Below are 27,117 nucleotides of genomic sequence, written 5' to 3' on the forward strand. Positions count from 1 at the left end.
TTTAATCATTCGATAAATTTTTATCGAATTCTTGCTTTTATATTTTTAAATAGTTTTTATTGAAATTGGTAGCAAATTTTGCAAAGCGTCCTTCACACCGCTGGTTGGAGAGTTGAAAGTAGTGAGTTTGATCTTGGCTGCCAGCAAAAACAAGCGGCGTTATGCGCAGCAAGGAGTGTGTTAAATCTACCATGGCCAAAAGTCCTCTTATTGGTTGTGGTGTGGAAATTTGGAAAAAGGGGTATCATCTCAGGGGCTGTTCACGTCGTCTGACCGGGACAAAATTACGTGGCATTTCTATCATTGCCGTTAAAAGATAGAGCCCTAAATATGAGGCTATGTGCTGGGTCATGGTTGGGTAATGACGATGTATTTCTCAGCACACGTTCTCAGTGTATATTAGTTAATTAGTATAGGACAAAGAGACCCATCTGAAAAAATGGATAAGCGTCATGGTAGGGTTGTTTTTCATAGTTTAGTCTAGGTCTCTTAGTTCATGTAGTTTTAAATATGAACTCTGAGATGTGAGTGGACATTCTGGACAATGCTGCTCTCCCAACTCCATGAAAATAATTCGGAGAAAACCCATTTCATTTCTAGAAAAGAGCTACTCAAATGTCTCACTGAAGCTTAAATACCCATGGAGTGACAAAATGGGTGTTTAAAAACTGCACGTGCCAATAAGTCAATGATCCAATAAAACACATTTAGGACGAATTAGAATGAAGATTACGCTGTCAGGCCAAATCTCCCATGGACACTTGGCCACTAATCAAACACTGGCGCACAGTTTCCCGAGACATGTACAGGCAATTATCAATACAAAAGGGGTTCAACATCCTACTAATATGTACCTAAGGTGTCTCTGATTCCGCTTCATTGCTTGTTTGAATACATTTGACCAGACAGTATGATCTATACACCCTTAAAAGAATCATGTTGAGACAGAAAATCGGTGATTTAAGCCATAATTTGGCGTAAATTTGCTTCAATCTTAATGTGCAAATTGAACTATTTTCCCGTTAAATTGCAGTACAGTATTAAGCTTAAGACGCACTTTAATACTGTTTAACTTAATATCATTTTAAAATTGCAGCAAATTTAAACGATATTCCACTTTAATACTTCTAGAAGGAAGGGAGTTGTGTTTCAGTCTGACAAGCGAACTACTAATGTTGTTGTTTTTCATTTTATTTTATGGCCAGCATTGAACATTCGATCCATTTTTTGCATGTTCGACTGTCAATGCTCAATTCCGTAGCCTTTTAATTCTGAAACCAACTCAGAACGCAACAGAACTCCTGGATCAAGCATTTTTTTATAACCGTCGTTGAGCAGCTGAAACAATTTTAGGAACTCTTGGATCAGTACCCCCAAAGGTAAGATTTGTGATGTGAACACGGAGGACTTTGTGACTCGACATATCAGTCACCATTTACTGCACGGGGACTCTTGGATCAAACTAACCTATGTGAAGAACATTTTGATGAAACTATCCCGCATTTGCGTTGCAATATCACCCACTACTGACAGGGGATTCTATCATGGATTCGAATCTGGTCTCTCTCCAATGGGGAGCAAATACTCAACCTCCTGAATAAGCTCAGATCTACTTGTGGTGTTGGAACAAAGTATAGGTGATACGTATTGAGCCTCTAATGTTTTATTCTGCATTTTTAAAAATTAATTCTATACACCGTTGTTACAAAACTCTTTAACTTGTCATTTTCGTGTGCTTTCTTTTATATTGCCTAACACATTATATAGAAAGTTATATACATTTATCGAAAGTTGAATGTTCCTCAACAAAAATTAAAAATTTTAAAATAAAAATACTCGATGTATATATTTGAATACTATTCTAGTTTTCCATTCTTAAGTTTTAATGATAAGTTATATAGCTTTTTTTTTCTCCAGTTTTTCTAAAGAACTAAAAAATAGTTAAACCAAAAATAGTTAAAAACAATAAATATTTTGTATTCATCGATTAGAAAAAGTTTTGTCTGAGTGCTAACTAAGTGTGCACAACTAATCAATTCATTCATCAATTAAAGTTGCACACAGTTTTAGTAAAAATATTTAATTTTTGATTTTATATCTTGTAGTTTAGGGATTCTAATTACTTTAACAAAAATGTTCAATCATTAATTCACATCTTCTATTTCATCTGTGAAGTTTATTTAATAAAGCTCCCCAGTTCTACCTAATTGCAATACATTAATCTTCAACCTATATCGGTTTCCAATCTTTATCACATATCTCTAAATATTTAAAAAAATTTACTTATTTCAAGATGTCAATGTATATATTTGTATATATATATATATATATATATATATATATATATATATATATATATATATATATATATATATATATATATATATATATATATATATATATATATATACGAGGGTTGCTATTCATATTTCTGGCCTTGGCAACAGTAAGTGTTGCTAGGCGACCGCTGACGATTTTAATCGAAAGTTTGATTTTTTTAAACATAAATTCAGCAGACGATTTACCATTATAGCTTCATTTGTGTTGTTGACAGTAAATTGCAAGGTTCTTCTTCTTCAAAAAATGGAATTGAATCATGAACATTTTCTTGTCATTATTTTTCATAACTTTCGACGTGGATTGTCAAGACAAGACTGCTTCGATGAACTTAATTCTTTATTCAGCGATAAAGCGCCATCCTACAGCACTGTAAAAAATTGGTATAACGAATTTAATCGTGGTTGATGATCGATCCAGGACGAATCCCGTGCAGGTCGTCCAAAATCCGTTGTTGTGCCAGAAAAGATCGATGCTGTGCGGGAACTGATAAAACAAGATCGTCATGTGACATACCGTGAAATAGAGGATGTCTTTGCACATTAGTATGACTAGCATCAATAAAATATTGCATGAACATTTCAGCGTAAAAATTTTTTTTTCGCGTTGGATCCCGCATGATCTGACAAACGCTCAAAAAAATGTTCGTGTCGATTGGTGCAAGGAAATGTTGGAAAAATACGTTCAAGGTACATCAAAGGCTGTGTATAGCATCTACACAGGTGACGAATCATGGAGCTATGCATATGAGCCGGAAACAAAACAGCAATCAACTGTATGGGTCTTCCAAGACGAGGCAAAACCAACAAAAGTTGTTCGAGGAAGAAGCACATCGAAACAAATGATTGCCTGTGTTTGGCCGATAGCTTGCGGGTGTATAAAATCAAACGTGGACTGTAAACTATTTATTTTGCGGGTGCGCTGGTAGCGCTGCGGAGCGTGTATGCTCTTTTGTTGTTTCACATCAACTGGCTCTTGGCTGATAACAATGACGCCAAGAAGCCAACGGGCGTAGCAACATACCGGCTTCAACATACCGGGCCACCTTGAAACATAGTTTCAAAATTTGCACATAAATTGACAAAAAACAGAATTAAACTATACACATCTAATAAAAAGATAATTATAAAAAACTAATGCAACATACATAAAATTTAAATATATATAATTATAAACAGATGTATAGATTCCTTGGTATAAACCGGATAACTAACACAAAACAAAGGAAAAGTCTAAAATAAAATAAAGAAAGTTAATCAGTCAATAGGTAAAACTGACAGTTTGTGAATGGGTCTTTTATAAGTTCCAGTCTCAGTTTTGACACTGACCACTCTTACCTTAGCATCAGCACTAGGAAAAACTTCTTGTATACGCCCTAATTTCCACTTCAAAGGTGGAATATTGTCCTCTTTAATGAGAACTAAATCGTTAATTTTCAAATTAGGCTGTTCTCGCAACCATTTGGGGCGCTGCTGTAAGCTGGAAATATACTCGTTAACCCATCTTTTCCAAAAATTCTGGAAAAGTTTTTGAGTCAACTGCCAACGTTTTAATGGGGATATGTTTTCGCTTAGAAGGTTCTCTTCTGGTATAGAGGAAAGAGCGGTTCCCACAAGGAAATGTCCTGGGGTAAGTGCTGAAAGCTCAGCGGGATCGTCCGATACTGGACACAAAGGACGAGAGTTCAAGCAGGATTCAATTTGTGCAGTAAGAGTTAAAAACTCTTCAAGGGTCAATTTATGATCACCTATTGTTCTTTTCAAATGCGATTTTGCGGATTTCACAGCAGCTTCCCAAATTCCTCCAAAGTGAGGTGCTGAAGGTGGGTTAAAGTGCCATTTAATTTGCTCATCGGCAAAATACTGATGGATGGATTCTTCTTTTTGAAGAGATTTAACTACTCGATTAATTTCCTTATTTGCAGCAACAAAATTTGAACCACAGTCTGAAAATAATTCATTTGGTTTTCCTCTTCGCGCAACAAATCTTTTTAGAGCTGCAATAAATGATTCAGCGGTTAAATTTCCAACAACTTCGATGTGCACCGAATTTGTCGCGAAACACACAAATATACAAATGTACATTTTAACTGATCTAACTCCACGTCCAGATCGCGGTTTCACAAAAAATGGACCTGCATAATCCAGACCAGTCTTGGAAAATACTCTAGAAGGCGTTACTCTTGAAGGTGGTAATTGAGCCATTATCTGTGTCGCGGTTTTTTCTTTTAATCGAAAGCATTTTATGCATTTCCAGATTTGCTTTTTTATAACTGATCTAGCATTTACTATCCAAAATTCTTTGCGAATAACTGATAATAGTAAAAGTGCTCCAGCATGCAAGAAGGATTCATGATAATGAATTATAATTAGATTAGTTAAGTGATGTTTTTTCGGTAGGAGAATAGGATGTTTTCTTTCATTCGATAATTGTGTATTTTCTAACCTACCGCCAACACGGATAAGGCCCTCTTCATCCAAAAACGGATTCAAGGAGAGGATCTTACTACTCGAAGAAATTGGTTTGCTATTTTTTAGCTGGTGATATTCGTTTGGAAATTCTTGTTTTTGTACTATTTTGACCAAAACGTTTCTAGCTAGTTTTATCTCATTACTAGTCAAATAACCATTTATGCGATTGTTCGGAGATTTACAGTTCATTATGAAGCGGAGACACCAAGCTATAATTCTTTTTAACTTAACGTATGCTGAAACATTGTAAATGATCGGAAAGTCAATAGGAGTTGTTTCAATCAAGCACGATGTCTTTTTGCGTTCTTCTTTGAGAGCGTCTGTTGAGAGAGGGATTTCCTCCAAATGCGATATTTCACCACTTTTCATCCAAGACGGACCCGACCACCACAAGTCTGATGAGGAAAGTTCTTGAGGATCCAAGCCACGGGAAATGAGATCTGCGGGATTGTTATAAGTGGAAATATGTCTCCACTGGTAGTTCTCAGTCAAGGTTTGGATCTTGGAGACTCGGTTTCCAACAAAGGTTTTAAGCTGGTGGGCTGGCGTTTTAATCCATGCAAGTGCGATGGTTGAGTCTGTATGCAAAATGACTTCGTCAATGTCCATTTTAAGAGAATTATAAACCTTTCTTACAAGTTGAGAAAGAAGTAAGCAAGCTGATAGTTCTAAACGTGGTATAGAAATTACTTTAATGGGTGCAACACGAGATTTGCTTGCAATAATATGGCAAGTGTTTGATTCAGCTAGGCCTGGGCAATACATGTAAACCACAGCTCCATACGCTAATTCCGAGGCATCAGCGTAACCCATTAAAACAGTTTTCGTGAAAAAGTCAGTTAAAATGTATCTATTAATGCGAATAGTTTCTATATGTTGCATAGAAGATGCAAAATTAAGCCACTGACCTGCGATTTGTGGTGGAAGGGGATCGTCCCACGACAGTTTATGTACCCACAATTTTTGGAGAAACATCTTTGCTTTCGTGATGACAGGTTGCAAAAGGCCTAATGGGTCATACAGTCTTGCTATAAAACTCAGTACTTCACGCTTAGTGAATTTGGTGGTCATTTCTGGGATGGATACTTTAAACGTAAATTGATCTTCAATTGAATTCCACCTTACACCCAAAGTTTTGACACTCGCATCAACTTCTGATGCAAAATCATGCTCTGCTGGGTCACCTACAGGTAAACTGTTCCTTAACTCCCTTGAATTAGAGTTCCACTTATGAAGAGACATTCCACAAGTTGATAAAATATCGTTCAGCTGTTGTTGCACTTTCTGAGCACCTTCTAAACTTTGAGCACCTGAAACGATATCGTCCATATAAATATCTTCCAAAAGAACTAATGATGCCAGTGGAAATCGTAATTCATCTTTAGCCAACTGCTTGAGAGTTCTGATTGCGAGAAATGGAGCGCAAGCAGTTCCGTAAGTGACTGTCTTGAGTCTGAATGTTACCGGTTTTGCGTACTCTGAATCTTTCCACACAATTCTTAGAAGATCAAGCTGCGATGGATCTATTTTGATTTGTCGAAACATCTTTTGGATGTCTGCCGTGAAAGCATATTTATGTTTACGAAATCGAGTCATGATTTCGAAAATGTCCTCGACCACGTCCCCCTTCAGAATGACATCATTCAAGCTCACACCTGTTGTGGTACTTGATGAAGCGTTGAACACAACACGTAACTTAGTAGTTGTCTTATCTGGACGATAAACACCGTGATGTGGGAGGTAATAGGTAATTTGACTACCGGAATTGCTTTCATTATCATCATATTTTTCCATATGATTCATGTCTAAGTACTCCTGCATAAATGATTTGTATAAATCTTGCATTTCTTGATTTCTGGATAATCTTTTCCATAGTTGATTCAGACGTCGCACAGCTAAGTCCTTGGACTCTCCTAAACGCTCAACGTCCTTAACTGGCATCTCTACGATGAATCGTCCATGCTTATCTCTGCGATAAGTATTCTGAAAATGTGATTCACAATACTTTTCTTCTTCACTCTGAATTTTTATTTTATAGTCTATATCCTCTATTTTCCAGAATTTTTCTAAGCAGTCTTCGACTTCTGTTTGAGTGGTTATGAAACCGCAGTGAATTTCTGGAGTGCGGGTATTTATTGCTCCAGTTGCAATGTATCCAAAAACAGTATTGCGAAACACCAAATCACTGTTTGCAACGCGGATATCTCCAGCCTTGATAATTTCGAAAAATACCTCCGCGCCTAAAAGCATATCTATTCTTCCAGTTACCGCGAAATTAGGATCTGCTAATTGTTGCGGAATTTCTAACTTATCTACTTTGAAGGATGTAACAGGAAGAAAATCGGTAATTTTGGATACCACTAAAAAATCAAGAGTTTTCAAAAAAGAGCTATTACCATTACAAATTGTAGCTTGTATTTTTGATCTTATTGTAGTTTCGTTTCCGCCCAAACTCGAAACCCGATAATTTATTTTTTCTTGAGGTACATCTAATTTATTAGCGAAATTAGCTGTACAAATATTCGACATGCTGCCTGAATCTAATATCGCCCTACATTGAATATAAGATCCATTTAAAGGATTTAAAACCCAAATTAAAACAGTCGGAAGAAGCCCTGTTTTATTTTTCGAATTAATGCAAGATAAAGAAGCAGAAACAATTTCATTATTTTGTTGATGAATATTAAATACCGCTGCTTCGGGATTGAGGTCATGACCGTGAGAAGAAGAAGCCAAAACCGCAGAGTTGTTTATAGTTTCGCGTTCTTTATGGAGTAGTGTATTATGCTTTGAGTGGCATATGTAGCATAAATGTTTCGATTTGCAATTCAATAACTTGTGTTGACTGCTTAGACAATTTAAACACAATTTATGTTTTGATACCAGCTCACTTCTCTGATGACTATTCAATTTCAAAAAAGAATCGCACTTAAAGATAGGATGATTCATTTTACACAAAATGCATGATTGAGTTACACTTTTATTAATTAGAAATGTTTTCGTTTTTGGATTTCTCTCTTGACTTAACTTAAATCTTAAAGGAGTGGTTTTGCTAACATTTTCTAATATTTGAGCTCGTTTTTCCAAAAATGAAAATAAATCATCTAATTTAGGAACATCGTTTGAGCTAATATTTAATTCATACTGCCTTCGAGTTTCCCTATCCAATTTTTGAAGTACTATATTTAAAACAAAAATATCAGAAAGATCATTGCGATTATACCCCAAAATTTTTAATGCTCTTATATTTTTCTTTACACAATCAATTAAATTACGTAAGTCTTTAGCCGACTCATGCGTTAATTTTTCAATATCTAATATTGATTTAACGTGAGATTCTACTATTAACCTTTTGTTTTCGTATCTTTCTTCTAAAGCTGTGTATAATGAAGTGAATGTATCATCTAATGTAATAAGATTTTTAGCTTCTCCGATTAAAGCTGAATTTAAATAGTGTAGTTTTTGTGCATTTGTCAACTGATTATTGGATGTAATAACATTATTGAATTGCAATTTGAAAGTACTCCATTCTTCACATTTACCCGAAAATTTCGGTAGCGGAATTTCTGGTAATTTTATGCTAACACTATTGTTTACAAAGCTTGAGGCCGTTAATTTCACTTGATTAACTGATTCTAAATAGGTTAAGCAATTTTTAATTTTGCACTTAGCACTAATGATTTTTTCGTTGTATTCTTCGCTAGTGCTAATTTCAGTTTCGAATTCTGCTGGAACCGAAATTAAATTTTCAATTTCAGAATTTAATGACGTCAAAATACTCTCCTTTTGACTTAATTGCTCAAATATTTCATTTAGTTCTGTTATTTCTTTAGTGTCACTTTGTATTATAGTATCTGCTTTTGTTATTAGTTTTGTAGCGCTAGTTCTGATTGTAGCGCGTTTCTTTCTACATTTCTCGATGTTATCCATTATTTATTAAATGAAATTATGCGGTAAATAAATGATGAAAATTTGCCTACCTTTCACTAATTCTATGGCTGGAGATATGCTGCGTTATTTCTGATGCGATGCGTGGTCAGTCCAATAATGAATGCGGGATTTTTATTGTAAATTTGCGATATACTGGATCTTTATCCTCCTGATCGTTCGGACCAGTGTTTGGCCGATAGCTTGCGGGTGTATAAAATCAAACGTGGACTGTAAACTATTTATTTTGCGGGTGCGCTGGTAGCGCTGCGGAGCGTGTATGCTCTTTTGTTGTTTCACATCAACTGGCTCTTGGCTGATAACAATGACGCCAAGAAGCCAACGGGCGTAGCAACATACCGGCTTCAACAGCCTGTTTCTTCGGCATTAACGGTCATGTGGCAACAGTGGCGTTAGAGCAACGCAGGACGGTCAATTCTCAATGGTACACGACCATTTGTTTGCCAGAAATCATCGGAGAAATTCGAAAAAAGCAGAAGAACAGGCGAATCATTCTTCATCATGACAATGCGAGCTCTCACACATCGACTCAAACAAAGACATTTCTGACGGAGCGAAAGATCGTACTGATGGGTCATCCGCCGTACAGCCCTGATTTGGCACCCAATGACTTCTTCTTATTCCCACACATCAAAAATAAATTACGTGGACAACGATTTTCGACCCCCGAAGAAGCGGTTGATGCATTCAAAACGCATGTTTTGGAGTTACCTCAATCGGACTGGAAAAAGTGCTTTGAAAATTGGTTCAAACGCATGCAAAAGTGTGGAGAGTCATGGAGAATATTTTGAGAAACAATAAAACCAATTTCGATCCTACATATTTGTTTTTTCATTATTAGGCCAGAAATATAAATAGCAACCCTCGTATATATATATATATATATATATATATATATATATATATATATATATATATATATATATATATATATATATATATATATATATATATATATATATATATATATATATATATATATATATATATATATATATATATATATATATATATATATATATATATATATATATATATAACTTAAAATTAATTCCTTTATAAACTTCAATCATAGAAAAGGCATTTTTAACTAATCGTGCATTACAACTTGTTCAACTTTAAAAACATTTAAAAACATATACAGTTCAATCATCACTTCAAATACCTCGAAGAAATTTGTTTCATTTTTTTATCTACACGAACGCATAAATAAAAATCTGAATAAAACGAGTTCGTAAGAAAAATGATCTTTTCAGCTTTCCTTAATCGTAGTTCCATTAAGAGAATTTCCACTGGGTGCAGTTAATTCTGAAACGATGCATTAAACACGTTACCTCCCAAAAGAACGAAAAATGCTTGAGTAACTACAGACTAACCACGTTATTCCTGATGGAAAATATTTCATTTCTCAGTTATTATAGGCATAAACAAAACAGAGTAGTTTACTGTTTTTTCGACGACGATAATAACACCCAGTGATTGCTTTAATTTTTAGCATAAGATAACTGTTATATTCATGCTTTTTAAGATATAATACCGTGAACAAATATTTGCGTAAATTTAACGTATTTTCTATTTTTGCTTTTTCACCTTTATTTATTTATCGTTTTCTATTTTACTCTTAGTTACAGAAGTTATTTTTTTCTTACCTCTTTTGCAAAGTGTATATTTACACTTCATTTTGTTGGAGTTTTCCTTTCAAGCTAAAGGTATATTTACTATATATTAAAACTTAATAATTACCCAAATTATAATGTAATAGTTTTAACCATGTATTTATAAATTATTTTTTTCTTTAAAATATTTTTTCACTTAATGAAAAACATATAGAAAACTTTTTATTGGTATGTACATTTTTAACTGTATTCTTAGCAATAGTTTTTTATCCTGAAAATTGTACTTTTTCATAGAATACTACATTAGACAAAATGAAACATTTATCAATATTCAATATTTTTTAATATAGAATATTGTAGAATTATTTCAAAATTATATTTTAAATTTTGTTAAGTTTGAGATAAGGTTTTACGTTTCATGTTAATTCTGTGTAAATTATGTTTTGTGTTTCATAAAAAATAAATATTAGGGTTTTTTTTCTGCTATTGACATTGACTTTAATATTAAATTTTTTATTTAAATGCCAAAATGTATATCTTAAATTGCAGTTAAAAATATAAAAAGAGTAAGCATATCATTGATACATGAAAGCTTCTTTGAAATATTTTAGTCTATTGTTTTGAAGTAATCATTTTTCATTTGTTTCAAAGATTAATGCTTTGCGGTTATGGAAGATATGGCTTAAAATATCAGTTTTTACAATACAACAAATTTTATTGATTTGAAAATATCGAAAACATTGCTTAAATATTTCTTAATACTATAATATATTTGAATATTTTTAATTCGTTTTCATTCTCAATCATACGAATTAAACAAAAACATTATGAAATTGTTATATAGACGGTCACTTTGAAAGGTATTACTGAATTGATAATTCAGTTTCTTTAGATTTTTTTCTTTTTTTTTTGTTGTGCTTTGGTAGATTTGTATATTTTTTCAGAAATAAAGCTAACCTTTGCTTGTTTGTCTTTTACAAAAATTAATTTTTTTGACATTAATTCGGCGTGAGTTATTGTTTTTAGACATTCATTTCTTTTAATTTTATCAGTAGCAGCACATACACTAAGTATTTAGTTGAAAATTGTTATTATTTAGAAAAAAGTTTAGTCACTTTGATTATTTATCGAATAACTGATTAGCTCATAACCAAAAAAACAGAATTTAGAGTGTTTATGATATTTGTTAATAGTTTTCCGATTGATTTCATACGTTAAATATCAATTCACCAAACATTATTTAAAAAATTACATTCTTGCACAGTTAGAAATTTCTCGCAAAAAAGATTAAATAGTAATTTATTCCATTGTTATTTTAGTTTAGTCAACCAAAACAGTTAAATAACCATAAAAAAGATAAAATTTAAACAATTAAATATGAGGGGGGAAAAACCTTTATTGGTTGTTTTTTCGAATATGGTAAAACAGCCAGAATTCTACTACGCCAACTAGGTTTACCTTATATGGAAATTTTGTTCCGAGAAGCTGGGTATTTACTGTAGCTGAGAAGGCTAATTGGTCAATCTCATAAGCGATTGAACTAGCGGTTTGAATTCCACCAATGATACAAAAATATTTCGATTCCTTCAATACGTGATGAGTTTCTAATGTCCTGCGCTTTTAAATCGGTGACATAGATCAATAAGAATATGAAAATATCATTCACGCAGCACCCACAGAGCTCCATTTTTATAGTTTAAGAACAATACTAGTCGTAAATGGTTTCAAAATCGTATAGTTTTGTATTTACGGTCTTTTAACCCCTACCAGCTGTAAATGGTTTATAAACCGTAAAGCTGAATGTTTTTATTTATGAACTTTATGCTTAATCAAATGGACAGACTGCTGCTGATTATGCTGATACAATTTCCGAATGAATATTCTAACAGTGCAATCATTAACCAAATAAAGCATTTAATTGATATTCTAATTTTTATATAAATTGAAAATATATATTAAGAATATTTTGAGATGTTAAAATTATTACAAATATATTTTAATAAAACTGGACACAGGGAGGAAATTAAGTGAAAAAAAATGCAAAGAATAAAAAAAATGAATAAATAAAACCAAATAAAGTTTTTGTATAAAACAAATTACGCATATAAGTAAAACAATTTAAAAGTATCTGCATTTGGTGGTATGTTTAATGAACGTAAAAAACGTACTAAGAAACTTGATCATTTCAGTTTATTAAAGTTTCAGAAACACTTAAAAATGCCCAGTTTAAAATTGCTAGATTTATTTCTCATAAAATTGTACCAAGAAAAGAACATAGAATCAAAAAGTAAAATAAACAAATGAAACGAAAGTAACATTTGGCATGGAGCAGATAACCTCTTGAGTTTCAAAAAGAATAAGAGATAGTTTTCTAGAAATCTAAAGCTTAAGCATTTGTTTTAAATTGCTCGTTTTGTTCTAGTTTAAGTGGCGTTTACTGTTTCTAAAAAACTCAAGTACAGCTGTAAATACCAGTTCAGTTCAGATGGATCGAAAGCCAAGGAAATTTTAGAAATATAGTCTTTTAACAAGTATTTGCTGAAAACAGGATTATCGTTGTGGAACTTTAATAAAAAATAATAGGGAATCGTTGATTGTTATATCCCTAATGGGGTATATTCAGCATTCAGCAGAACTACTTAATAGTTAAAAACATGAAAAAAATTGATATTAAAAGATTTTTCTATTCGTCTTAAAAAACAATTTAAAATATTAATATATTATTTTTTTTATTTTCTTGAATGCGTTAAAGCAAACAAGAAAAATAAACTGATTATTTCTTCTAACAAATTGTTAAGCTTTAAGTAGAGAAAAATGTTGAAAGGTTTCAGATTGCCATAACTTCAGGTTATTCATAATTAAGACAATGTCAATTTAATATTGAGAAAAAAAATTTACAAAAAAACTGTAAACAATAAATAAGATACAAATGGTTTGGGGGCTTAACTTTTGCTTCACGTATTTATTTGATTTGATTGAAAGGTCTTTTTCTGCAACATTTTTTTCTTAACAATCTTTTAATAATAAAGTATCACTTGGCCTTAAAATTAGTGGAAAATAAAGCAGATAAATATTTATTGTTGATTTTTCAAGAAAAATTTTATTTTGATTTAAAATAAATATTTATAGTTGATTTTCAAAAAATTTTTTAAAATTATTGTTTGCTCTATATAGTTAAAGTTTTTTAAAAAAAATAAGTTAGCAAATTTTAGGCAAAATATTTCCTGTCGCGCAATTAATTTGAGTAGCAAAATAATTAAAAAAACAACTTTAAAAAGTTCAATATCGACACTCGGAAGCAGAAATTCTTAATGACGACTGCTCTTCATACTTTGAGGATCAAGAAAATGAATCCATCGAATTTAAGATTTTACAAAAATGACTCTTTACTCTCTGGTTTAATTTATCAAATAATTATGGCTAAGTAATTAGCATATTTAAGTTTAGTCCAAAACATCATTTTGAAAGATAATTGCAAAAAATTGCACAACTGTACAGCATTATATTCGAAAAATGTTTTAAGTAATTTGACGGCTTCTAAAACATTATCCAGATTAATATAATAAATTTATTAAAATTGTTTTATGATTAATCAGAAATTTATAAATAGCCCATAATTTTTAATTGATATTGAATTATCAGAAAACTCTAACAATATAATATACAAATTAAGAGATTAAAAAAACACTGGCTGTCAAATAATCACTTTTACAAAGATTAAAAAAACGTCAACCTAACAAGAAACTTTTACAGTGTTTTTATCAGCATCATTAATATCAATTTCTGTCAACAGAAAATATTTTCTTCTTACCACCCCCCGCTCTAACAAACTTTTTTTTTATCCATGCTTGCTATATTTTATCAAAACAAAAGCTCAGGTTTCTTGGTTTTCAGATTAGAAAAACTTTGCAAAGATCTGCGTTTTTCTTGTAGGCACGTAACTTTGTTTTAATTCAATTCTCTAACATTTTATCTGCTAAACGAAAACCAATATTTAAACAAACAAATATTTCACTTCAATGACATATAAAATTTAAATTAATCTTTATCTTGCGCACCTGTATAACATATTTTAAAATGTAAATTTTAACATATAAATATTTATTGTTATAATAGGATCAATACAGTTTATAAAAATGTGTTGATAAATAAATAAAAACATAAATATATATTTTCTGAATTTATGTAATATGATTAAATTCATTCAAAAATTCAAAGCAGTTTTTATTTTTAATAAACATTTTTGTTATGATGCGCTGCAACATAGAGTTTTGCATAGGTTTAAAAATATTTAACATATGTGTTTCATAATTTCTATTATACGTGTATTATACGTGTTTCATAGTTTCTATTATTCATAATTACCAACATACTCTTATTTCTCATTTATAGCTATCCTGGCCTAATAGGTACTAATTGAAATGAAAAAAGAACTATCTACTGAAAATTAAAATTTATGGAGAAAATGTGCTTAATCGAACATAAGAAGTCTCCTTACTATTATTGGCTCCAATGTTACTTACTTTTGGTAATAAGCACTACTGACTCGATGATAATTAGTATAGTCTTAATAAGTGGAAAATTTCTTATGTAGGTACAAAAGTATTTTGGGAGTAAATTTGATGCCCATTACAGCTGCTCCAACGCTGTACATTTTTGAGATAGATACTAAGGAAATAGGCTTTTTTTGACCCCTCGAGGAAGAAAGTAGCCTATTGTGGTAAATTTTAAATATAATGAGTTGCCTCTAGCAACAGCATTATGCCAGATTTTAATGAATATAGTTAATCTTTATTTTGATGGAATGAACCGCTAAATACGTTTTTTGCTGAACCTAATTAACGTATAGTCACCGAGAAGGGTTAGAGGTTCTAATTGAGATAAAAAATTAGCTATGTGCTAAAAAGCAAAATTTATGGAGAAAATGTACTTATTTGTTATGGGGAACGGCAAAATATCGCCTTACCGTTATTGACACCAAAGATGCTTAATTTTGGCAGTAAGACCAACTGGCATCATGGAATTTGATGCAATTTTAATATGCACCAAATATACTTTTAAAAAGTTACAAAGTATTTTACGAGTAAATTTGATACTTATCACAGCTGCACCAACAATGTGCATTTTTAGGATAAATACTGAGGAAATAGGTATTTTACGGCACCTCCAAATTATAAGCACAGGAGAAAGTTGCTTGATTGTAGTAAATTTTAAATATGAGTTACCAGATAATAATGAATTCAGCTAATCTTTAAATTGATGGCCTTAACTACTAAATATGTTCTTTCTTCTAAATCTAAGAACGTAACGCCATTGGAAAGAGCAACAAATAATAATGAATAAAAAATTTTATTTATTATTTTTTCAGCTTTAATATTTGTGTCGATATTTGTCTTTCCGTTTTGTGCATGAGTTTGTAGTGTCATTTACTACTGATTTATTGATTTTTCCCCTTTACGAAGAATGGATATTCCGCATGTATATAAATGTATAAAAATATAAGAAAAAAATACAAAGAAAACAAGAATTTATATACAAGGAATATTTGCTCTTTTTCTAAAATAATTTTAAAAAATAACTATTTCACGGTATTTAAGTGAAAAGAATATTACACTACAGTTCATTGAAAAATAGTAAAAGCTACGGATAACGACAATTATTTACTTTTCAAACTTTAGTATGTATATCTTACATGCGTGTTAGACATTTAAATATTCGCTTAATTGCGTTTAATACAACTTTAAAATTACATCTGTCTGAAAGAAAAAATCTATACTTTATCGATAGTCCTACTTTGGTAACAAAAAGAGTTTTTTTTTAAAGTTTCCTGCGAGCAAGTATGATTTTTTTCAACATCTTTGAAACTACTCTACAGAAAAACTTCTCAATTGTCAGACTTTGGTGCATTTATTTCCAGTTCTTTGTGTGTTGACATATTTCGGACTGCAAGAAAAGAAGGGTAATAGAGTGTCATATTCAGAAAGTTTTTTTCCTTCATTTTGTATCACAAGATTTTACAAAATCAATATTTTTTTTTGTATAAAGCACCAACATACAGTTCAGACATTTTACAGATAAATTTTTATATTCTCAGTTTGACTTTCAGAATAGCCATTTAACCTTTGATAAATTTAAAATCATATACTTTAAAATAACATTAATACTCTACCTTACGTTATATATATATATATATATATATATATATATATATATATATATATATATATATATATATATATATATATATATATATATATATATATATATATATATATATATATATATATATATATATATATATATATATATATATATATATATATATATATATATATATATATATATATATATATATATATATATATATATATATATATATATATATATACTTTTCTCTCTATAAAGCAGTAAAAATTTCTTTTAATTAGAAATTTTTCACGGAGTATTTAATTTTCAAATGGAAAATTAAATTTTGGTTATTTCTTTCTGTTTAAATGCAGTGTATTTTAATATTCATTTTTTTAAATGAAATTAAAACAGAGAAAAGATTTGGACAATTTTAGGACTCAATTGAAGAATTTTTTTCTGTTGAAAAATAATTTTATGCATGCATAAAATACATATATACATATAATAGTCATCATTTATACATTATACATTATATGAATAAGCATCATTTAAACATATAATAAAATAAAGCAATTTGTTTGTTTGTATATGTTTGCCTATGTTACCGTAAGAGCTAAAAGTACGTCATTCAATGGTAAGCTAACCGGGTACAATTCCAAACAACTTTAAAATCCTGATTTTTGTATTTTAAATTAGTTTTACCCATGAATTTTTTCAAGTGTATTTTCTATATTCCTGTATATGGTAGCTCACCGTTTTAGAACGAAACGTAATAGAATTTTAGTTTTTTTTTTCCATTGGGAACTTCTGACTTTAACCTACAAAAGGAAATACAGCGTTTTGTTTCTCGTTTTTTTTTTAAAAAAAAGTGTGAAACCCATTTTTTCGTAATCGTTTTCCTCCTGAAATTTTTTAATTGAATCCGTGAATCTGTAGCAGATATTAATTTACAATTTAAATGAACATATGCAGTAAACTTTCTCCCTTTATTATACCTGAAAATAAGCAAATAATTAGAAATATTTTATTACAAATTATTATTACAAATAATTGAATTAATTTTTTAACTAATGGAAAATTGAAAATTTCTGATTCCTCCATTGACCATTTCTTCAATTGAAACTAGATCATTACCTCTCTGGAGCTACGCATGCGCATAGTTTCAAAGATCACTAGATATCGGAGTAATTAATATCGCGATATATCGTCGGAAAATATCGATAAATCATGATCTATTACAATATTTTTCAATGTAACTAGTTTGCATATTTATTTTTATTTTGGACTGTGTTTTACCTACCTAAATGAAAAGGAAAATGAATTTTTTTTAAAAACCTTTCATTAATCATAACTTTATAAATAACTGATGAGTATTAATGAAATTTCAACTATATGTAAACTAAAGTAGAAAAACATAGTTTTATGACATATTAACAGCAATTTTATTTACATAGTAATAGAATTAAATGAAATATTTGGAGTTAATGTGAATGCTTCCGAAGGCGGAAGTATCAATGAGGAGCCACGAAGTGGTGACATCATGAAGGCGGAATACAATGCGAGTTTGTGTAGGCGAATTAGATGGACGGATCAGACAGCTGGTGTTATATTCAAAAAAATTCGAGATATCATGCAAAAAAGATTTATAGTTTACACTTTCGACATAATACAAAAAAAAATATTCATGAATTTATATGCTTTACAACTGCTTGAAAAATACACATTTGAAGGTAAAAGTAGGTGGTAAAAGAAAAAAGGTAAAAGTCCAAACTATGTGCTAGTTTTCATTCCATTACTTCAGTAAGTAAATTTGAAAGAGGGTCAGAAAACCAACATTCATTTTAAATTCATACCATTTACTAATCATTCAAAAATAGAAAACACATTTTCTATAGAATGTCTGCTTTTTTTTAAAAAAAAAAAATAGTATTTCTATCTTGAGAGTGCGTCTAACTTTTATAAAATGCATTTTAAGCAAATTCAAAATAAAAATTTCATTAAAAAAATGAAATTTCTCAGACGAAGCACTATGGGATCGACGTGTGCATTAAAGTTACCTTACATAATCAGATTTTAATATTAGATGAAGTTACCTTACTTCGAACAACTTTCATAACATTTAAATTCCCCCATTTCCAAATTTTATATACTGACATTGTAACAGTAGTCTATATTTTTCAAAAACGAGTTATGTTTTTCAAATGATAAGGAGATCTGAATTTTTCACTGTTACAAATTTCGGCTATATCCCACATATTATATTTTTATTCTTGAATTTTTTACTTATAAAATAATGATTTTTTATTAATACTTTACACAACAATGTTTTTAATGTAACCATTAAAATGCAATGAAAATTGAATTCTTAAATCATGATCAAAGTCATTATTTTAATTTTAATTAATAAATTAATATCTTTTCTTTGTGATACAAATTTGTGCTCTTACAAATTTGGGCTATATCCCACAGATTATATTTTTAGTCTTGAATTTTTTACGTATAAATAATGATTTTTATTAATAATTTTCGGTATAATGTTTTAAATGTAACCATCAAAATGCAATGAAAATAGAATTTATAAGACATGACGAAGTCATTATTTTAATTTTAATGACTAAAACAATATCTTTTTTTGAGACAAATATTTTCATGCAATTTATTGCACTGTTTTCTTTCAATTTTCGTCAGAAAATTAATTTTATTTTTTTATGTATGTGGATCTCATGTACTTGTTATTCAATGCATTTATTTACTCGTTGCACTTTTTTTTGTTACTTGATTAGTATCATAATATTTGTGATGAATGGTGTTAGAACATGATAGAGCAAACAATTAGAAACTACAAATTTGCACAGGTTTTTTCATGAATATTATTATAATTAATTTTACTTAAAAACTAATTTTGCAACTAATTAACAAAATTAGTTTTATGTAAGAATAATTTTACAATTGATTGACAAAATTATTTTTTTAAGGATTAATTTTATGAATACATATAATTTTATTTTCCATGAATTTCATGAATTAATTTTATGAAACATTTGGTGTTAAGATATTTCAGGCATAAATGCCAAGCCTTGAAAATTATATTGCCCCTATTTTCCTAGGAATTGTAAAAATTACAGTTGGACAAGTGTATTTTACGCTTACATGGTCAGTATGGCGTGAAAACATTTAATTATAAATGCAGTAAAATACTGAATAACTGTGTTTCTATTTTTGATAAAAATTACTAAGATGGCGAATGGAGTGAATAACTGGCACTAATGCGAAAGGAAAAAGAAAAATTATTATATTTGATGCGTTACATTTGATAGATATTATATAAATAAGAATTCATTAGCGTTTTATTCCATTGTATTCTCAGTGAATATTTCAAGTTTACACGTCTTATTGGCTTTGCACAGCAAAACAAACAAAAGAGAGAAAAGTTCGCAAAAAGCACTTCAATTGCAAATCTTTCAAACGAACTTGAATTTAGGAAGAAAAAAATCATGGTACATCCATAAACTTGAGTAGCGTTTGAACAATTGCAATTTCTACTCAGTGGATGAATTTCTGAGATCAGAAAAGTAGCTCGCATGGTATTTTTTCCCACAAATTTAATAACTAATAATTCTTGAAATACTTATCAATCTCAATTTTGTTTTTATTCCATCATGCACTTTCCATCGTGTCTTTCGTGATTTCAAATTTTTAAATATTATAGTTTCCACGCAGTGATACCGAAAGCAAAGATAAATCAAACAAGCGAAACAGCAACGGCATTTACAATTGTTTAATATGGAGAGATAAAACTATTTAAACTATCAATATAAATTTATCCCATACTTCTCCTTTTCGGTCTACAATCGACACTCAAGATTTCAAACTTTTAACCCTGGATTATCAAAGGAAAGAATCCACCTCAGACGTTTTTATCAATCTTCAATCGACGGATCTACAGTCGAAGAGTCCTCTTCGACTGTAGATCCGTCCTCGACCGTCCTCGACAGTCGAAGATACCTCACCTCTTGACGACTTTTTGAAATTTTGCTAAGTTGGCGATTATTATTTGGATCAGAGTTGTTTTTTTTTATTATTAAATGAACAATTTAAATTGTTGCAAATTTATTATAGCATTTTTAATGAAATAAAATTAAAAAACAACTTAATAAATAAAACTCTACTGTATCTTCCAAAAACCTAGTTTGGCGATATTTCAACTATAAATCGCCCACCCATTTCTAAGTCTAAACGCAAACTTGAGTAAACCATCTTAGTTTTGAGTAAACCATCTTAATTTTGTTTCATAGAACGGAATGAATCAGTCTTGTTATCAACACAAACTTTTCTCGAGCTGCTAATTCTCTCTTATAATTAACCAAAGATAGTAGAGAACTAATATAAAGTTAAGATATTAATTTACAGAATTTACTAGCTATTCCTCATTGCGCATAGTGGTAGTAAAAAAGGTAAGTTCCTGTTTACGCATAGCTACTATTTAACTCTTAATTCTGATTGATTTCTTCTTTCTAGAAGCTCCTAAATAATCATCTAAAGCTTCGTTATTGCCTAATACTGGATTAAGTAAGTTAGAAGAAGACGTAAGTATTTCTTAAGGTTAATTAGATATACTTCTACCGGAATAACTACCTACCGTGATACCAATTAAAATAAAATATTATTTTTATTACATTTCACATTTAATAGTTATTTTACATTCCACGATTAAAATGCTTGTATGTTTTGAGTAAAAGTAAAAAAAATATAGGAGAAATCATCGTTATGATAACATGATACTTTTTAAGCTTTGTACTAAAACTACAGATTTTCCATTAAATTTTGAATTTTATAAATCGAAAATTTTGAAGTAATTTAGATTACTTTCCACTAGATACAACACATATTTTTTTAAGAACATATAATAATTATTTTTCTTTCAAATGCATATCACTTTTATAAATTAAATACTTCAGAAAAGAGTTAAAAGCAATCTGAAATTAAGTTTTTGCATACATTTATTTTAGTTTTGTTATGTATAATATATTGTAATGCAGACATTACATATTTTACATTTAAATCGTTTTGTTGAATTGTTAATTTAATGCATAAGAAATTATGTAAGTTACACATATTAATTAAATTAAATTAACTATAATTCTTAATTAATTTTTTTCTGACTGTATTACGTATGAAAGCAGCTGAATAAAAAATACTGAAAGTACTTAAAATGAAATAAATATTTATTAAATTTGAAATATTTTAATTTGTATCGAAACCAGTTCTTTTTACTTAACTGATTTTGCTCTAATAACAATGTCTGCATGAATTAAAAATTACAATTAACATTTTGCTATTTATATAATTTTCACATGAAAACATCATTAGCTGCTTTGGGCTATGATAATTCTTTTTCTTTCTTTTAGTTGTAAGAATCAAAAAATATTCTAAATTTTAAAGAGCGAAAAGAATTACTATAATCGTCTTCAATTTACTATAAACTGAGTAAAAATTCATAATAAAGATTGCTGTTGTCTAAATTGCCCGAATTTCTATTATTTTTACTTTTCAATTAATTACTAGTTGTGCACTGTAAAAAAACGGATGTTCAAATTTCACGAAACTTTTTTCATTTTTAATTAAAGTGTTATCAGGTGTTTGCTCTGAGCAAATATTTACTAAAGTAACAAAATAGCTATCGACAATTCTTCGAGGAAACAAATTTCGTCAAAAATAAAGAAATATTTCGTCATTATAATTTTTTCCAAAAAAAAAAAAGAAACTTGCACAACCTATTTTATCTAACATTTTTAATAATCACTTTATCGTGGAACAGCACAAAAAGGACAGAAAGATTAATTGCACCCATTCCCGAAGCGGGTTTCGAGCCCGGGATCATCCTGGAACGAGGCCTGGAACATCCATGTCTACCATACCGATCAGTTGGCTTGTTTGTCACTTAATTTCCGCTCATCTACTCTTCATTTTAGTTTCGTCTTTCTAGTTAACAGTCTCGCACAATACACTACCATGAGGTTCTGAGTTGAAGAAATATTTTCTTCCCGAGAGTTCACATTTTGTCACAACTCACGTGATTTCAAGCGGAAACTATTCTCAAAATTAGCAAAATACAGCCCAAAGATTGCAGAGTCGTTAAAAGTGAGAGTTTTATTTCTGAAAGTATTACTTTATTCGTCAAAATTGCAAGTCAACCTCTACAGAGAAGAATGATTTACTTTAATAATTGCATCAGAGATCATTCAATATCAAACAAACATTTATTTTCTCCTCTATAGTTTCACTTTATTAAAACATTTAAGTACCAGAAATAAAAAAGTACTCATTGGAAAATTATAAGTCAGTTCAATTGAAAACAATTGCTATATTAATAAATGATGTATTTATATAATCTTCAATCATAAAAGATTTGTAAAAAATATAATAGCAATATTTTCAAGCCACTTAATCTAAACTTTCCATCAAAGGGAGATCCGAAGTAATTTGTTTATTCTGCCGAAATATTTATTCTTTAAATTTATTTAATGCAAGCAAATATTAGCTTCCAAACTTTATCCGTAATATTTGTTTTCGTTTGTTGATCGTCTTATTCTGAATGAGGATTTAAAGTTTGATCAAAAAGATTTCCTTGATTTTATTGATCAAAACTGTATTTTGATAACACGAAACCTTTAAGTTCATCATGTTTATCACACTTCAATCCTAGTGAATAAGCAAAATAAATATAATTAAATTAAATGAGTAACATCTCTGTTCTTTATTAAGATAACATTTAAGATTATAATTAAATTATGAATCGTACACGAAGCAATATAAAAATGTTTATCCTATTAAAGATTATTATTCTAATACATAATGAGATTTATATTTAGAATAAAGGAAACTACAGAAACGCATAATGAAGGCAGAGTTTAAAGCAAAATAAACTTGTTGTGTACATAATTTCTTATGAAGCATATACTATACGTAATGTGATAAGCATTCTTGAACGAAGATAATTTAAATTATCTTCGTATATATTTTATCTTGATATATATTTTTATAAATATTTTCTTCTTAATAACTTAGAATTTTTTGCTACATTTTATATTATTATATATTTTGAATAAATAAAACTTTTAAAATAATAAATATTATTCAATATGATTAGATGACCAGAAAAAATGGACACATATTTGTTCTTTAAATTTCGTTAATATAGGCAAAAGTTCGCTCTCAAAGTTTGTTCATAAATGTTTTCGTTAGTTGATTATCTTATTCAGAATGAGGAAATTTAAGTTTGATTAAAATGATTACTTTGATTTTATTGATCTTAAAGGCAATTTGATAACACGAAACCTGTAAATTTATCATGTTTATCGCATTTCATTCCTAGTGAATAAGCAAAACAAATATAATTTAACAATATAATAAAATAATGAATCATGCAGTATAAAATTGTTTATCCTATTAGAAATTCGTTATTGTTATACATAATGAAAGTTATACACTGCAAAAAATACATACTCAACTATAACAAAACGTTTTTGACGAAACCGTCCTCCTGATCGCTCGAATATCCGAGCATAAATTTCGTTATACATTTATGCTTCGTTATACGTTACACTTCAAATTGTTTATCCTATTAGAAATTCGTTATTGTTATACATAATGAAAGTTATACACCTGCAAAAAATACATACTCAACTATAACAAAACGTTTTTGACGAAACCGTCCTCCTGACCGTTCGAATATCCGAGCATAAATTTCGTCAAAGGACGAAATTACAAGTGTCACTTCTTTGAGGAAACTAATATCATCGAAATAAAGGAAATATTTCGTCGTTCTATTTTTTTCCCAAAAAAATCGTTACTTTTTCTGATAATCACTTTATTGTAGACAGCATATAAGTAGATCAATATCCTCCCAACAATACAAGAAAGACAGATATAACAGGGAGATCAACTAAACCCATGCCCGAAGCGGGATTCGAGCCCGGGATTTTCTTGGTACGAGGCCTTCTCCTTGAAATCTATACAAGACGGTCAGTTGGTATCGTTACTTCATTATCGATATTCCAGTCTTCCTTCTAGTTTCACCATTCTTATTTCGCCATTCTTTTTTCGCCATTTTATTAGCCATCAGTTCAAGTTTCGATTTGAAACATTTTCGTCATATATTTGAGAGTTCACGCTTCGTCATAAATCCCGTGATTTTGTGACGAAAGTTTTCTCAAAATAAACGAATTACAGATTAAGTAAATTAAGTTAACGAATTACAGATAAAATAAATTCTTATTACATAATTTCTTATAAATTACATAATATATGCGTGATATGATATGCATTCTAGGAAGAATATAATTTAAATTATCTTCTTATTTTATCGTAATATATATAAACTTATATGTATTTTCTTCTTAACAATTAAGAATTACTTTCTTATATTTAATATGATTGTATCATTTAGAATAAAGTATAAACTATATGCATGATAAATATTGTACAATATAACTAGATGACTTGAAATTTTACATACATATGAATTCCTTTAAAGCATATTACACACGTGATGTAATATGCATTCTGGTATGAAGATAGCTGTGTAATTTTTCTAATTAGAATAAAGCTTATTTAGAACTATTTTATATAGAATTTCAATGTGTCTTGCATTGAACTGATACTAATAATTAATCTTTATAATAATCAGACTTTCATGTCCTACTCAATATTTACAATTGTAATAATATCAAGGTGTTCCTTTTTTTAAGCAAAGTAAACTTATTGCCGTCTATTGTTCATAAAATGTAATGGGATCATTCATGATCACACTTATGAAGCCTTATTATCAGTTTCCTTGTTATACTTTTACCGGGTGAGCAAATTTATTAATTAAATGACAGACTGAAGGTGGAATTAAATCTCAACGTGGACATCATGATATTTCCTTCCTTTCTTCAACACACGATGAATTTCCATTTCCTTGCACTCTTCATTTAGTAGATTATTTGAATACTCTCTTTAACGATTTTGAATTGAAACTCTTTTTAACGATAGATGGCATCACTAGATAAACTATTAAAGCCGCATCCCACAGATTACTTCATAAACACAGCTCCACCACAACCTAACTCCAATGTTCATTACTTTACGAAAAGCCTAACATAACTTAACTCTAATGTCCAATTAATCTTTATTTTTATGGTTTTGAAAGCATGCTAGTTGTAAACAGCTACCAAGCCAAAAATGTAACGAATATTCTATACCCTAAACTTCATGGTTAATTAAATGGATAATTTGCTGTCCGTTATTTTATCGTAATAATTCTACCAAGAATAAATTTTCAGATAAAAAACTTTTTTTCTTCTTAGTATGCATTTTTAATTTCAAAACTTTTATAAGCATTAGGCATCTTATTGAATCAGAGTCAAATAAACCAACCTATAATGTATTTACTTTCCTTTCTACATTTTAAATAGACATAAATCATTACTTAGCTACTTCCATTGCTTTCCATCAACCCATCTTACATCATGACACTTTCTTATTTGCTTTTAAGGCCAAACAACTAATCAAAAGAACATTACTTAAATTATTTTCTTTTTCCTGTTTACTTTGTATGTTTACTCTCGATAGAATATTCAACATCTAGGAACCCTATATTTATAAAAGACTTCTGACTGCCAATAACATCTGCGCATAAATCAGATTTTTGATTAACTGGGCACGAAAGCGGCTCTTTTACAAGAAGTATTTTTGGTTAAGATTACTAGTAGATGTAAGGGAAATGTAGGTTCTCTATAAAGGATAACTTTTATTATTAATATTTTATTCAGTTGCTTCTTCAAAGGATGGCAATTTTCTACTATAGAACAAATCTGTGGTACTTTATGCAAAAATGTTAATGATGCATTAAATCTATTCTATAATTAACTCCCACGTAACATGATATAAATCGCACTGAAAGTAAAACATAATATAACAAAAAATTAAAAACATTATAGTTCAATTTAAAGATTAGTTTTAAAAAAAATAGATTTGAATTTTGGATTAATAATCTTTACATTTATTGAAATCGAAACTGCTAAATTTAAAGACAAAAATAAATACTTATACAACACTTATTAGACTTATATCGTATGGTAGTGAATACAACGCATTTACAAAAACAGGTGGAAATAGATTTGTATTCTTTAAAAGACATTTTCTTCAAAAAATATTTAGCCTGAAAGAAGAACATGATAGAAGGTGAATTTTCTTTGCTTGATAAGATCAAACATATATAAAATACAAACAGCACCTAATATGGTCAGAGTCTTATCGTATCATATAGATAGGGCATATTTTTAGATCTGACAGCTGGAACCTTTTTAAAAAGGCCTCCTTTGACAAATGTGTGGGGTACCAGAGAAAGAGAGCGAACTCACATGAAATACTGGATGTAGGCAGATCTAAAGATATTAAAGGTTGATAATTTGTGCACCTTGGCATAATTACTGAGTGGGTCTTAGCCGGTAGTGGGCTGTGGTGCGTTTGAAAAAAATCTTCATCTTAGGTTTAATAATCACTAAAATATCATATAACAGCAAAAATTGTCTGATTATTAATATATAATAAAAATGAATTTTTCGATATAA

General features: G+C 29.6%; 2 protein-coding genes across 2 annotated transcripts in view; both read right to left on the reverse strand.

The window, feature by feature from the left end:
- LOC107437764 (5-hydroxytryptamine receptor) overlaps positions 1 to 27,117 on the reverse strand; it is a 269,815-nt gene that overhangs the window by 164,994 nt on the left and 77,704 nt on the right. The gene's annotated exons all lie outside the window — the stretch shown is intronic.
- On the reverse strand, positions 3,594 to 7,337 carry LOC147815807 (uncharacterized). The gene has a single exon (XM_087156593.1). The coding sequence runs from the start codon at positions 7,335 to 7,337 to the stop codon at positions 3,594 to 3,596; it is 3,744 nt and encodes a 1,247-aa protein (XP_087012719.1).

The sequence above is a fragment of the Parasteatoda tepidariorum genome, chromosome 2 (genome assembly GCF_982258835.1).
Source record: "Parasteatoda tepidariorum strain Cologne lab strain chromosome 2, Ptep-v5.0, whole genome shotgun sequence".
Classification (NCBI taxonomy): Eukaryota; Metazoa; Arthropoda; class Arachnida; order Araneae; family Theridiidae; genus Parasteatoda; species Parasteatoda tepidariorum.